General features: G+C 40.2%; 1 protein-coding gene across 1 annotated transcript in view; it reads left to right on the top strand.

Annotated features, from left to right (window-relative positions):
- COL6A6 (collagen type VI alpha 6 chain) overlaps positions 1–12,157 on the top strand; it is a 118,631-nt gene that overhangs the window by 29,707 nt on the left and 76,767 nt on the right. Inside the window, exons 13-19 of the mRNA XM_007087379.2 lie at positions 1,023–1,094; positions 1,181–1,207; positions 1,759–1,803; positions 1,891–1,944; positions 2,992–3,054; positions 8,670–8,735; positions 9,953–10,006. Coding sequence (XP_007087441.2) covers positions 1,023–1,094; positions 1,181–1,207; positions 1,759–1,803; positions 1,891–1,944; positions 2,992–3,054; positions 8,670–8,735; positions 9,953–10,006 — 381 coding nt within the window. The remainder of the gene's footprint in view (positions 1–1,022; positions 1,095–1,180; positions 1,208–1,758; positions 1,804–1,890; positions 1,945–2,991; positions 3,055–8,669; positions 8,736–9,952; positions 10,007–12,157) is intronic.

Here is a 12,157-nt window from a genome sequence, read left to right as displayed (position 1 = left end):
CAGCCTTGGTAACCGTTGAATCTTGGGAGAGGAAGGCCGCAAGCTAGAGGTAATGCTTAGGCAGACATCTGAAGGACAAATAGATACTTCTTCAGGCAAAGTATGTGGGGAAGAACAGGTTATTAGAGAGACAACAATGTGTTCAAGGGCATGTAACTGAGTCAGAATCGAATCTGTGTAGAATGGCACATGGCCAGCATGGCTGGAACCCAGGACACGGTGAGAGGAGGTTAGGTGGCAAGCAAGACCCATATTTTTGGGAGTCTTGAATATCCTGCAGAAGATTTGGATGGTATCTTTTAGTTGATGAGCAGTCATTGAATTATATTAAGCCCAGGAGTAAAAATGGAGGGGGCGTGGCTTTAGAAAGCACACTCAGACAATGTTATAGATGCTAATAAGGCAGGGGTTACAGGTAGAAGTCTTGCAGTAGTAGGTGCAAGACAGAGGAGTCCTAATCTTAGTTGGGGGGCAGTATGAGTGGATATGTTAAGCATGTTGAATGTATGGAATTTGGCGACCTGGGGAGAGAGAAGCAGGGGACGACCTCTCATTTCCACTCACAAGACCTCACAGACGAGTGGGATTACCAAGACAAGCATTGCAGGAATCATATTTGGTGAAAGAAAGAAAAAGATAGATTTTGGACTAGAAATCATGCTTAGATCTTGCTTAGGTCATACCCAGCGCATCTTTCTCTGATACCTCACTGATTCTTCATTATCTGTTCCTGGAATATCTCCTGAACTCTTGAGAATACATTTTGGCTGCCAGTTGTTTGTATGTCTGTTTTATTTAGATACCACCCCACCCAGGGCAGTATCCAGGTGGGATCCAAAGCAAAGGGCTGTCGTCAGAGTAGTTCTGATTTTCTTACATGCTCAGCTTTAATAAGCATGAATTCTGGACTGTAAACCATGAGCAGTTACACATTTTTTTCCAACACAAAACTTGTAAAAATTTCTAAGACAGAATCCAGATTACAATAGAAAAAGCTTATCTAGGTATGTGGTCTTTCTCAGGGAGAAAGAGGAGCCAGTGGACCAGTCGGGGAGCAAGGTACTAAGGGATGCTATGGCGCCAAAGGTCCGAAGGTAAGGGTTGCATGAGACATTGTGAAGTCTTCCTAACATGAATTCCATTCTCCTACACTAACCACTACTGCCCTTTCTATTTTCAGGGAAACAGGGGACTAAATGGACAGGAGGTATGGTACCAAACATATCCATTTATCTGCCCACCTGGTATCTAAAAATATTCTTATTTTCGAGACTACTGACCAGTAGATGATACAAATGAAATTTCCTTTGATCTTCCTTTTTTTATTGCCAGCCATTTGATTCGGTCTATTCCCGTCTTTTATTGCAGGCAATGCGTATTATTTGTTCACAGCTTGTTTCTTTTTTTAAATTTCTTTTAAACTTTATTTATTGATTTTGAGAGAGCGAGCCAGCTCACATGCAAGTGGGGGAGGGGCAGAGAGAAAGGGAGAGAGGGAATTCCATGCAGACCCCACGCCCGGTGTGGAGCCCCACCCTGGGGCTCGAGCCAACGAATGTGAGATTATGACCTGAGCCGTTATCAAGAGTTGGATGCTCAACCTACTGAGCCACCCAGGTGCCCCTGTTCACAGTTTCTATTACTCGGTAATCTTAGTTATTGCTCAGGACCAGGCTGTATATGAAAGACAAAACTAGACTTTCAGATTTGTTTCCACATAAATGTAACATACTCTTCTGATCACATCTGTGTTTTCAGGGAGAAGTCGGAGAAAGTGGAATTGGTGGATTAAATGGAGAACAGGTAGAGCTTTCTCTGTGTCCCATAAAGACCCTTCTGAGCTATTTCTCATTAAGAAGACAGAAATCTGAGTTTATCCTTCTGTTTTAGGGTGAAAGTGGTCTTCCCGGAGAAAAAGGAGAAAAGGGTGATGAAGGATCCCAGGTAGGGATTCAATAAAGAGACAACAGCAAACTGTCCTGGCAATTAAAGGTGTGACTAACAGAGTAGAACCGCTACCCAAAGTGTATCAGGCAGCTAGTGCCACAAAATTGCTTCGTGACAATCACAAAACCTGAGTTGCATGGAACAGTAAATTATTTCCTATGTGTCTGAGGTTCACAGCCTAGATCACTGGTCTAGGCTGAGCATGGCTGCCCTTGGTTTGTGTGTCTATGGGCTGGCTGGGGGCTTTGTTCCTCATGTCTCTGATCCTCCTCCTGGGGCCAGAGAGCGCTGCCTGGCTCTGTTGGCCGTAACTTTTCTGTGGCCATAGCAGGTGCACAAGGGAACAAGGAGAAACACACAAGTTCTCTTGAGGCCTAGACTTGGAACTCAGATGAAGTCATGGCCAAACTCGGGGGTGGGGACTCTTGCCCCACCACAGTTGGAAAGCATTGCAGAGTTCCATGGCAAAGAGCATAGATACAGAGAGGAGTGATGAATTGGGACCATGATGAAAAACAGCTACCACACCAAGAATGGTAACAGGGTGTTGACAAGAATCTGTGGTGCGGAGTAGCACATTGAAAATGTGTGCCACTCATTCCCATCTAGAACAGACACCAACAGCTGCCATACTTCCATCATCTTTTTTATCTGTCTTCAGGGTGTGAACAGTTGAGTCGGAACCCCAGTTTCTAGTTGATAGAACCACCTTGGGGAAAATGGATAATCTCTCTGAATCTCAGCTGTTTCATTACAAGAAAGATATAAACAATACCTAGTTTGTAAAGTAGCTGTAAAAACTAAACAAGACAACAAATGTGTCTGGGACACAGACTTCATTACTGTGGTAAATAATTGAGGTCACTCTTAAATTATTTATATGATGCCTGAAACTATTTTGGGTTGTCCCTCTGTCCGGTTTAGAAAAAGCTTTAGGAGAAAGGTATTTAGTTATTCAAATCAGGGAGAGGGGAAGCTCTTTGTTCTTACTAGTGTTATTAAAAAGTCTCGTCTTATCCTTCTTCTGATTTGTATTATCTTTAGGGAAGCCCAGGACAGCGAGGGGTTTCTGGTGACCGAGGCGCAAAGGGCCAGCGAGGAGACCCTGTAAGTGTCGGGGTTGTGTGGGCTGTGAGCTAAACAGAGCTTAGTTCCCATCAGCTTCTGATAAGGAGAGAGACCCACTTTAAGATACAACAATCTTGAGTTTAAATCATCATAGGTACAACTGTTGCAGAACTTTAAAAGCAGTTCCTTGTGCTATCTGTGGGATGAACATGGACAGTGAGAAGACCCTGCCCATCATTTGTGCATGTATTTTTTTTTTTTGAGACTATGTATTCAGAATTGTTGTGCTTGAGAGCCATCAGGGAACTTCAATACCCTCCATTATTTTCTTCTGAATACCTCAAAATAGGGTCAGAATGGAAGTAACAAAGTCATCTCTCCTCTTCCATTCTTCAGCAGTCTCTCTCAATTGAGAGTATGAGCTTAATTTTCTTGACTCCAAGCCAGCTAAGACTGTATTCAGCAAAACCTATGACCCAAAGGTACCTACTCTCCCAGATACAACCTGGCTGAATAGGCACAACCCACACCAATGTGGGGGATATGCCAACTCCAAGGGAACATCAGTACTATAGGATTTTCATCACCCCACCCACACATAAATAAGTCTCCAAAGCCTTAATGAATTGGGATTTAGGTTTGTTTTTAAATCTTTATTAAGCCTTTTTATTGAGATATAATTGACATGGAACACTGTAAATTTAAGGTATCATAAGGTATTGATTTGATACATTTATATATTGCAATATGATTACCACCATGGGGTTGGCTAATTCCTGTATCATGTCAAATAATTATCATTTCTTCCTTTGTGATGAGAACATTTAAGATCTAGTCTTTGAGCAACTTTGAAGCATATGATACAGTATTGTTGTCCATCATCACTATGTGGGGCATTGGATCTCTAGAACTTAGTTTTGAGCTATAACATCAGAAAAGTATACAGATTATAAATGTGTAGCTTGATGAACGTAAATGCATCTGTGCAGTCAGCACACAGCTAAAGAAATAGAACATTGGACAACAGTAGAGCAACCCCAAAGCCCTCTCCCCGCATGTCTACTTCATTCATTACCAGCCCCTCCCAAAGGTAATCAGTGTCCTAAAACATAGTTTTACCTGTCCCTGAACTTTAAGTAAATGGAATTATATAGGATACATTCCTTGTTTCTGTATTCTTTTGCTCAAGTTTATGCTTGTGAGATTTATCCATGCTGTTGCCGGCAACAATAGTTCATTCAGTGTTATTGCTGAATAGTAATCCAGTGTGGGAATATACCATAATTTATTTATCCATTCTACTCGATAGATAATTGAGTTGTTCCCGGTTTTTCCTATTACAAATAGCACTCTTAAGAATGTTCTTGTACTTGCCTTTTGATTGACTTTTATATTCATTTCCACTGGGTCTGTACTTCAGGAGTAGAATGCCTAATGATAATGTATGTGCCTATAATAAGCTTCAGCCTTTTAAGCCAGTTTTCAAAAAACTTCATACTAATTTACACTCCCACCAGCAATGTACCATAGAGGGTATACTACACACGCATCAGAATGGCTAAACTTTTTAAAAACTGACAACACCAAGTGCTGGTAAGGATGTGGGCAATTGGGAATCTCACAGGACTTTGTATACTGGGGGAGGAGTTATTAAAGACAATGGATCGATCAGAGAAAGAATTCAGTACAATATATTGAGAAATATAGATGGTATACATTGAAGATAACTATTTAAACAGCAGAGGAATTTGCACATGAAGACAACACTGTTGATTAAGTGACGTCTTCTGATAATAGCCTGATAACCTGAGAGTTTTGAAACAGCTTCAGAGTATGTAATCAAAAACAAAAACTATCCATAAATTAAAAAAATAAGAAATACTAGTTCAAATGCAAAGACCTTTCAGTCATCTATATATGAGGCCCAAAAATTTACTTGGGATATTGCTATAAATTTGCCATTCACTTTGGTCAGAATCCCCCCTAACTGTTAAATTGTCTGTTTGATTACATAAGACTTTCAAAAGAAACTGAATAATGTAAAAGGTTTTTTTGTTTGTTTTTTGTTTTTAATGTTCAGTGACTTAGAGATGGCTGAAAATTCAACCCTCTGGAACTTTTGTGATAGGCTGTTTGCCACTCTACTAATTTTAGATAGTTTTTTAATGCATGGTAATTCTTCCTAGCCACTTGGGAATCTCAAATCGAAGACAACACTCTGAGCTTTTTCACATGTGGTTTTTGTGGGTTACTATTTCAGGAAAATTTGGAGAGCAAGATTGGATACGTAGAATCCACATATGATCAGATTATTCATAGAATACATACAAATGGCCCAGATTCCTTACAATCTGTGCCTATTCAGTCAGCTGCTGATCAAATGAAAGCTAGTTTGTCTGTTGGGAATTTCCCATTTTTGAAAATCTCGTGTAATCTCATGTGATGTTGGGGAGAAAACTCAACTAGATCATTTGAGCTACAGTTTAGTGAGGTTCGTCATTCTAAAGCATATCATTGTTAGAAGTCCATGTTTTATCAGTTTGTGTTAGATGATGCTCTTTGGTCCAGTTGCATAGGAAGAAATTGACAGACTGGACAATTCATATTCGGACTGACCAAACAGGGGAGCTGACGTTTGGACGTTGGTGTGGCTGCCAGGCGGGTGACACGTAGGTCCACGCCTGCTCCGCCCACTCCCTCCTCACGGGGTTTGTAGGTCTGTATGGTGGTTGGGGCGCTGTACTCTTTTAGTGGGAGCGAGCCGGTGGAGCCCAGGTTGAGGTGTGGAAGAAGGCACAGCGGTGCACCTGCCCACTGGCATCTTCAGCTGTCTCCTCTCCCCACATTGCTGGGAAGTGAAAATGAAAACGAAAGGGAGGGAGGCGTGGAGGTAGGAGCTGACCCAGTGATGGGAAGCACATAAGCTGGGGCTGAAAGCTTGAGATTTAGAAAATACCCAAATACTAATTTCAGAATTAAATTTCTGCGTGTATAAGTTCTTGAGTTCTTTGAGAAGGATGGCATTGAAAATCCTGGAGGACGAGGAGGTGTTCACACAGGGAAGTCAGATGAGTAAACAGAGGTTTCAATGGCTGCTAAGAGGTTCAGAGCACACAACAAGCTTTTAAAGGGCAGAGGCAGTTGAAGAGGCAGAGGGGAGATTGGGTGAATTAGAAGATAAAATTTTGGAAAAAGAGGAAGCTGAGAAAAAGAGAAAAAAAAATCCAGGAGTATGAGGGGAGAAATAGAGAACTAAGTGACGCAATCAAATGGAACAATATCCATGTCATAGGCATTCCAGAAGAAGAAGAGAGAGAGAGAGGGGCTGAAGTTGTACTTGAACAAATCATAGCTGAGAACTTCCCTGATTTAGGGAGGGAAACAGGCATTGAAATCCAAGAGGCACAGAGAACTCCCTTCAGACGTAACTTGAATCGATCTTCTGCACGACATATCATAGTGAAACTGGCAAAATACAGGGATAAAGAGAGAATTCGGAAAGCAGCTAGGGATAAATGGGCCTTAACATACAAAGGTAGACACATAAGGGTAGTAGCAGACCTATCTACTGAAACTTGGCAGGTGAGAAAGGAATGGCAGGAAATCTTCAATGTGATGAACAGGGAAAATATGCAGCCCAGAATCCTTTACCCAGAAAACCTGTCATCCAGAATAGAAGGAGAGATCAAGGTTTTCCCAAACAAAAACTGAAGGAATTCATCACCACTAAACCAGCCCTATCAGAGATCCTAAGGGGGACTCTGTGAGTGAAATGTTGCAAGGACCACAAAGTACCAGAAACACCACAACAAGCATGAAACCTACAGATATCACACTTTAAACCCATATCTTTCTATAATAACACTGAATGTAAATGGACTAAATGCTCCAGCCAAAAGACACAGGGTATCAGAATGGATAAAAAAACAAGACCCATCTATTTGCTGTCTACAAGAGACTCATTTTAGACCTGAGGACACCTTCAGATTGAAAGTGAGGGGATGGAGAACTATCATGCTACTGGAAGTCAAAAGAAAGCTGGAATAGCCATACTTATATCAGACAAACTAGACTTTAAATTAAAGGCTGTAACAAGAGATGAACAAGGGCATTATATAATAATTACAGGGTCTATCCATCAGGAAGAGCTAACAATTATAAATGTCTATGCACTGAATTCGGAAGCCCCCAAATATATAAAACAGTCACAAACATAAGCAACCTTATTGGTAAGACTGTGGTAATTGCAGACTTTAATACTGCATTTACAACAATGGATAGATCATCTAGCCAGACTGACCGAACAATGGGTCCACATGCAAACTAGGATGCTCTATTCTATAGAATGTGCTAGTGTATGACTTTTAAAATGTCATCTCTTCAATTAAATAGTTCAGAGTTGGATCACAATAAGTTGTGTTACATCCAATGGAATAAAATTTGGGATTTTACATTACCGTTCTTTTCCTATTTTCACCAAAATACAATTCTCTAATATTGTAATTAAGTTATACTCCTCTTGGAGAATTTAACAGACAAATATTTAGACTTAAAAATAAAACAGAAAATGTAGAATACAATCTTTGGCTTTGGTATGTGGGGAAGAGAAGTAATTTTTCACATAAATTCCGGTAATCTTAGTTATAAAGTAAATTCTAAACTCACCTAAACTCTCTTAGCCTATAAACTCTGTGAGTGTATAGACTATTTGTTTAAAAATCTTTCTAAGCATCTGGAACAATGACACCTCCCTGTTGGTGATCTCAAATTACTTATTGATTGATGAAGGTAATCTGGGCTGCTATCAGCCAAACAGCCCAACAGCTGGCACTCAGCAGGACTGGATAATTCTTGTCCCCTCTCAGTTTACTAACTGAATTGACTCGCTCAATTGATTATCCTAGCACCATGGCGATACTGCTCTATTGGTGGTCCTAACTACCCACGAAAAACTTTCAGTTTGGCCTGCTAAGGATAATAGCCCACAACATCTGCCTGTTTTCAATGAGTTCCTGCTGGAATGTTTGTGTAAATACTGGGGAAAATGCGAGATTCCAGAATTTTCTGAAAATTGGAAAAGTAGGAATGACCATATGGGGCTAGAAGGCTTACCAGGCATCCAAGAGGACAAAGAGGGAATGGGCGGCAGGTACAGTCCTCAGTGTTCCCCGGTGTACTTATTTTCTTGTGGTAGAACCCATTACAAACGTCTGCCTTCTCCCATAAGTAGGGAGAGTAAAAATCTACCGACCCTCAAGTATAGACTTAACATAAACCCCAGGAAAGAAGAACAAAAGTTAAGAGAGAGGAGGGTAGTAGCAAGAAGGGGTATGTCCAGACCCAGGATAAGAATTGTCAGAAACAAAGTCATGTAACCCTTGCTTCCCTTGGCTATGCCTTCTATGGTGAGCGCTTGCTTCCCCACACACACATTCACCTTAGGTCCCCACTCTCTACTGACAATGCAGAGCACAGGAGGAAAAGAAATCACGTGTAAGCCATTTGTAATGTTTTCCTGTTGATGCTTTCAAATGGATTGGACTTCTCTTGTCAATTTTTGGTGGGGGCGGGCAGTGGGCAGTGAGTAAATATGTTATAGACAGTTACCTTTTTAAGGAGAAATATTCAAAATTGTTCTGTTTTCTGGCTTTTAGGGAGTTCCTGGATTTGACAGCACAATAGAAGGACCCAAGGGCTTGAAAGGAGAACGTGGAAGACAAGTAATTATGTGGGCATTTGAGAGTAACCTTGTTAGGATGTGACCTACTTGATACAGAAAGAATATTTTTAGGAGCAGAAATATGTTTTCCTCCTCCTTATCTGCTACTCAAGGACTCCAGAAACGCACTCTTGTTCTTCTGAATTTGGGGTGATGGGCTTCACCAAGCCCTACCCTTGAGGTCTTCATTTATGAATGCAAATGTCTAAGCTCTAACTTAAAATGTAGGGCTAGCTGATAGGAAGAACTAATCAATGAGTTGTTAGCCTTCTCAGGGTCCAGAAGTCACATACCCTAAGAAGACATCCTATTACTCATAGTTCCTGATAAAAAGGAAAAGATCTAGTAGATCTATACAGCCCATACTCTCAAGACAAGTCTCTTGGGATTAATCTCATGAAACCTCAGAGATCATAATTGGATCATCTTGCCTTATTTCTCAGACTTTTAAAAATAATTCTCTGGAAAATGTGTTTCTCTGGATCTTCTTGATGAGAAAGTTTCCTTGGTGACTTCACTTGGGAGGAGAAGTCTGATAGGGTGGAAAGAACTTTACTTTGGGGAGGGGCCCAGGTCCTGTTTCAGTACTCTGTGCCTTACCAGCTCTGTGGCCTTGGGCCACTTTGTGTAAACCTCAATTTTCTCATCTACAAACTAGGATCAACAGCCTACTGATGATGTAACCTGCCACATCATAAACCAGCGTGTGCTATTTGCTGTTTTTACTAAGTGATAAAGGTTAAGTCTCACACATCTCCTTATAAACTCATAATTTCTCCTTCATTTTCTCTTTTGGGAAGACTTAGGAGTATTGTGAGGTTTTTTTCACCTAAGGATGTTAATCTACAAAGGTTGACAAAACAATACGAAGTCCAAAGGTAGAAATCCAAACCAACTTGACACATGGCATGCTTCAGTTAGCCACTCTGTGGCAACAGAGTGAGGATCGTTTGATTTAAATACTCGATAACTTATACCCCAAACACAAGTTATACAGTGGTGATGAACAGACGAAGCCATGCATTAGCATTTTGGCCTGTAGTTCCTCATTACCCACATAGACGTATGGTTTATAACCAGTGGGAGCACCCCAAAGGGAGGATAACTCTCTAGTTGGTGTGTACCCATCCACCCTCCCTGGAGCACAAGCTGATGTTGAAGAAGAAGTGTGTCAGGGCTGTGTAATTATTGTAACCCATCTGTCTATTCATTTGACAGGGTAGAAGAGGCTGGCCAGGCCCCCCTGGAACACCAGGCTCCAGAAGAAAGACAGTAAGAGCCGTTCTAGTCAAGGAGACCCACTGCTCCGGTAGCCTATACTGTGATAAAAATGGCTGATTGTGGGTAGTGGGGCGCACGACCGTGGGGAAACTTGGGAAACCTCTGAGAACAGAGCTGGCAAAGCGCTTGTGGAAAGCCCCCGAAGCTGAGGCAGGAAGGTGCTGGCTGCAGGGAAAATTACCAATCAGGAGAAAAGGCTGAGGCAAAGAGAGCGAGAAAGCAGCCCGCTAGGGGAAGGGTGGTGAAAGTTTGGCCTACTCACTCTGCTAGCTGAGGGTGCCAGTGATGTCATTTTAAGTCCAAAACTCTATTCCTCTGCTGAATTTTATGGCTCGTCAGGAAAGTGAGTCCTGGCATAAGTCCTCTGTCTTTACTTCCATACTCTGTGCCTTGTAAAGATGTGTGTTCCAAGACACAAAAATATTTCTTTGGTGGAGTAAAATAGCTCTATGAACTTCTCAGAAAAATACAATGCATAATAAATACAGTATGCTAAACTGGTTTTTATTTGTGCTCAATTTTAAAACCTGTGTGTGTATGTATATGCATATATATGTGTATATATGTGTGTGTGTGTGTGTGTGTGTATATATATATACACACACACACACACACACACACACACACATGTAGTATTAACTGAGATATAGCCAATATATAACCTATTAGTCAGGTGTATAACATGATTTGATATGTATATGTGGTTGTGAAATAATCACTACCTTAAGTCTGGTTAACATTTATCACCATATGGTGTTACCAGTTTTTCCTTGTGCTGAAAACTTTTAAGATCGATCTACTCTCTTGGCGGCTTTCAAATATACAATGCAGTATTATTAACTGCAGTCCCCCATGTTGTACATTATATCCTTATGACTTATTTATAAACGGAAGTTTATACCTTTTGACCCACTTTACCCATTTCATCCACCCACCACCCCTTAATTCTGGCAACTGCCAATCTGTTCGCTGTGTCTAAGAGTTAAGTTTTTGGAGTTTTTTTGTTTTTTTGTTTTGTTTTTTTTTCTGTTTTTGCTTTTTTAAGACTCCACATATTACCAGGACCGTATGGTATTTGTCTTTTTCTAACTTATTTCATCTAGTATAATGCCTTACAGGGTCCATCCATATTGTCACAAATGGCAACTCTCCTTTTTTTTTTTTTTTTTGGTTGAATAAAAGATTCCATTTTGTATATATACCACATTTTCTGTATCCATCAATGGACCACTTAGGTTGCCTCCATGTCTTGGCTATTGTAAGTAATGTGGTGAACTCAGGGATGCAGATATCCTTTTTAGTTAGTGTTTTCATTTCCTTTGGATATATACCCAGAAGTGGAATTGCTGGATCATAAGGTAGCTCTAAGTTTAATTTTTTGAGGAACTTGAATACTATCTAAATACTAAGAATGAAATTGCCGATTTAACATTTTGGGGTCTTTTTTACTTATTTTGTTTGGTTGTATTTTTTTCAGTGAGTACTTTTTAAAAAAAGATTCTGTGCCTGACTTCTTGAAAGAGCACAGAAATTATAAATGAAAATTTTTATCCAATAAGGAGATAACTTCAATAAACTACACTTAAATGCCTGGACTGGGTTCTAAATTAGACTTGTCTTTTTTCTTTTGCAGCATTTCCTTTCCATTCTTAGTTATCTAGCTTTCTCCAATTCCTTCCACCTTCGTTCTCAATTATTTGTGCTATTTATCGAACACAAATAAGAACTGGTTTGATACATTGCATTTATTATGCATTGCAGTTTTTGAGCAGAAGTTCATAGAACTAGCTATTGTACTTCATCAAGAAAATATTTTTGTAGCTTGAAACACACTCCTGTTCTTCGCCAGGCAGAGCAAATGGAAGTGAAAATAGAAGTTACATTTAAAATGTGCAGAATTTGGTTGCTGGGAAAGTACTTTACTGCTGTGTTAATGCACCTACAGATAAAGAAATACATTTGCTATTCATTTCCCTTTCTAAAAGGGTGTAGCCAGCTTATATACCCTGGAAAAATATTTTGAACTTAAAGAATATCATCCAAGATTTCCTGGCATGGGAAATGAACTTTTATTGTTTTATAGACAGTATAGTCTCACTAGAGGCTAACATAGAATCACCATATATTATTTAAACTGCATAG

This window comes from Panthera tigris, chromosome C2 (assembly GCF_018350195.1).
Source record: "Panthera tigris isolate Pti1 chromosome C2, P.tigris_Pti1_mat1.1, whole genome shotgun sequence".
In the NCBI taxonomy this organism is placed as follows: domain Eukaryota; kingdom Metazoa; phylum Chordata; class Mammalia; order Carnivora; family Felidae; genus Panthera; species Panthera tigris.
The sequence above is the reverse complement of the archived record's forward strand: the minus strand, read 5'-3'. Positions and strand labels throughout refer to the sequence as shown.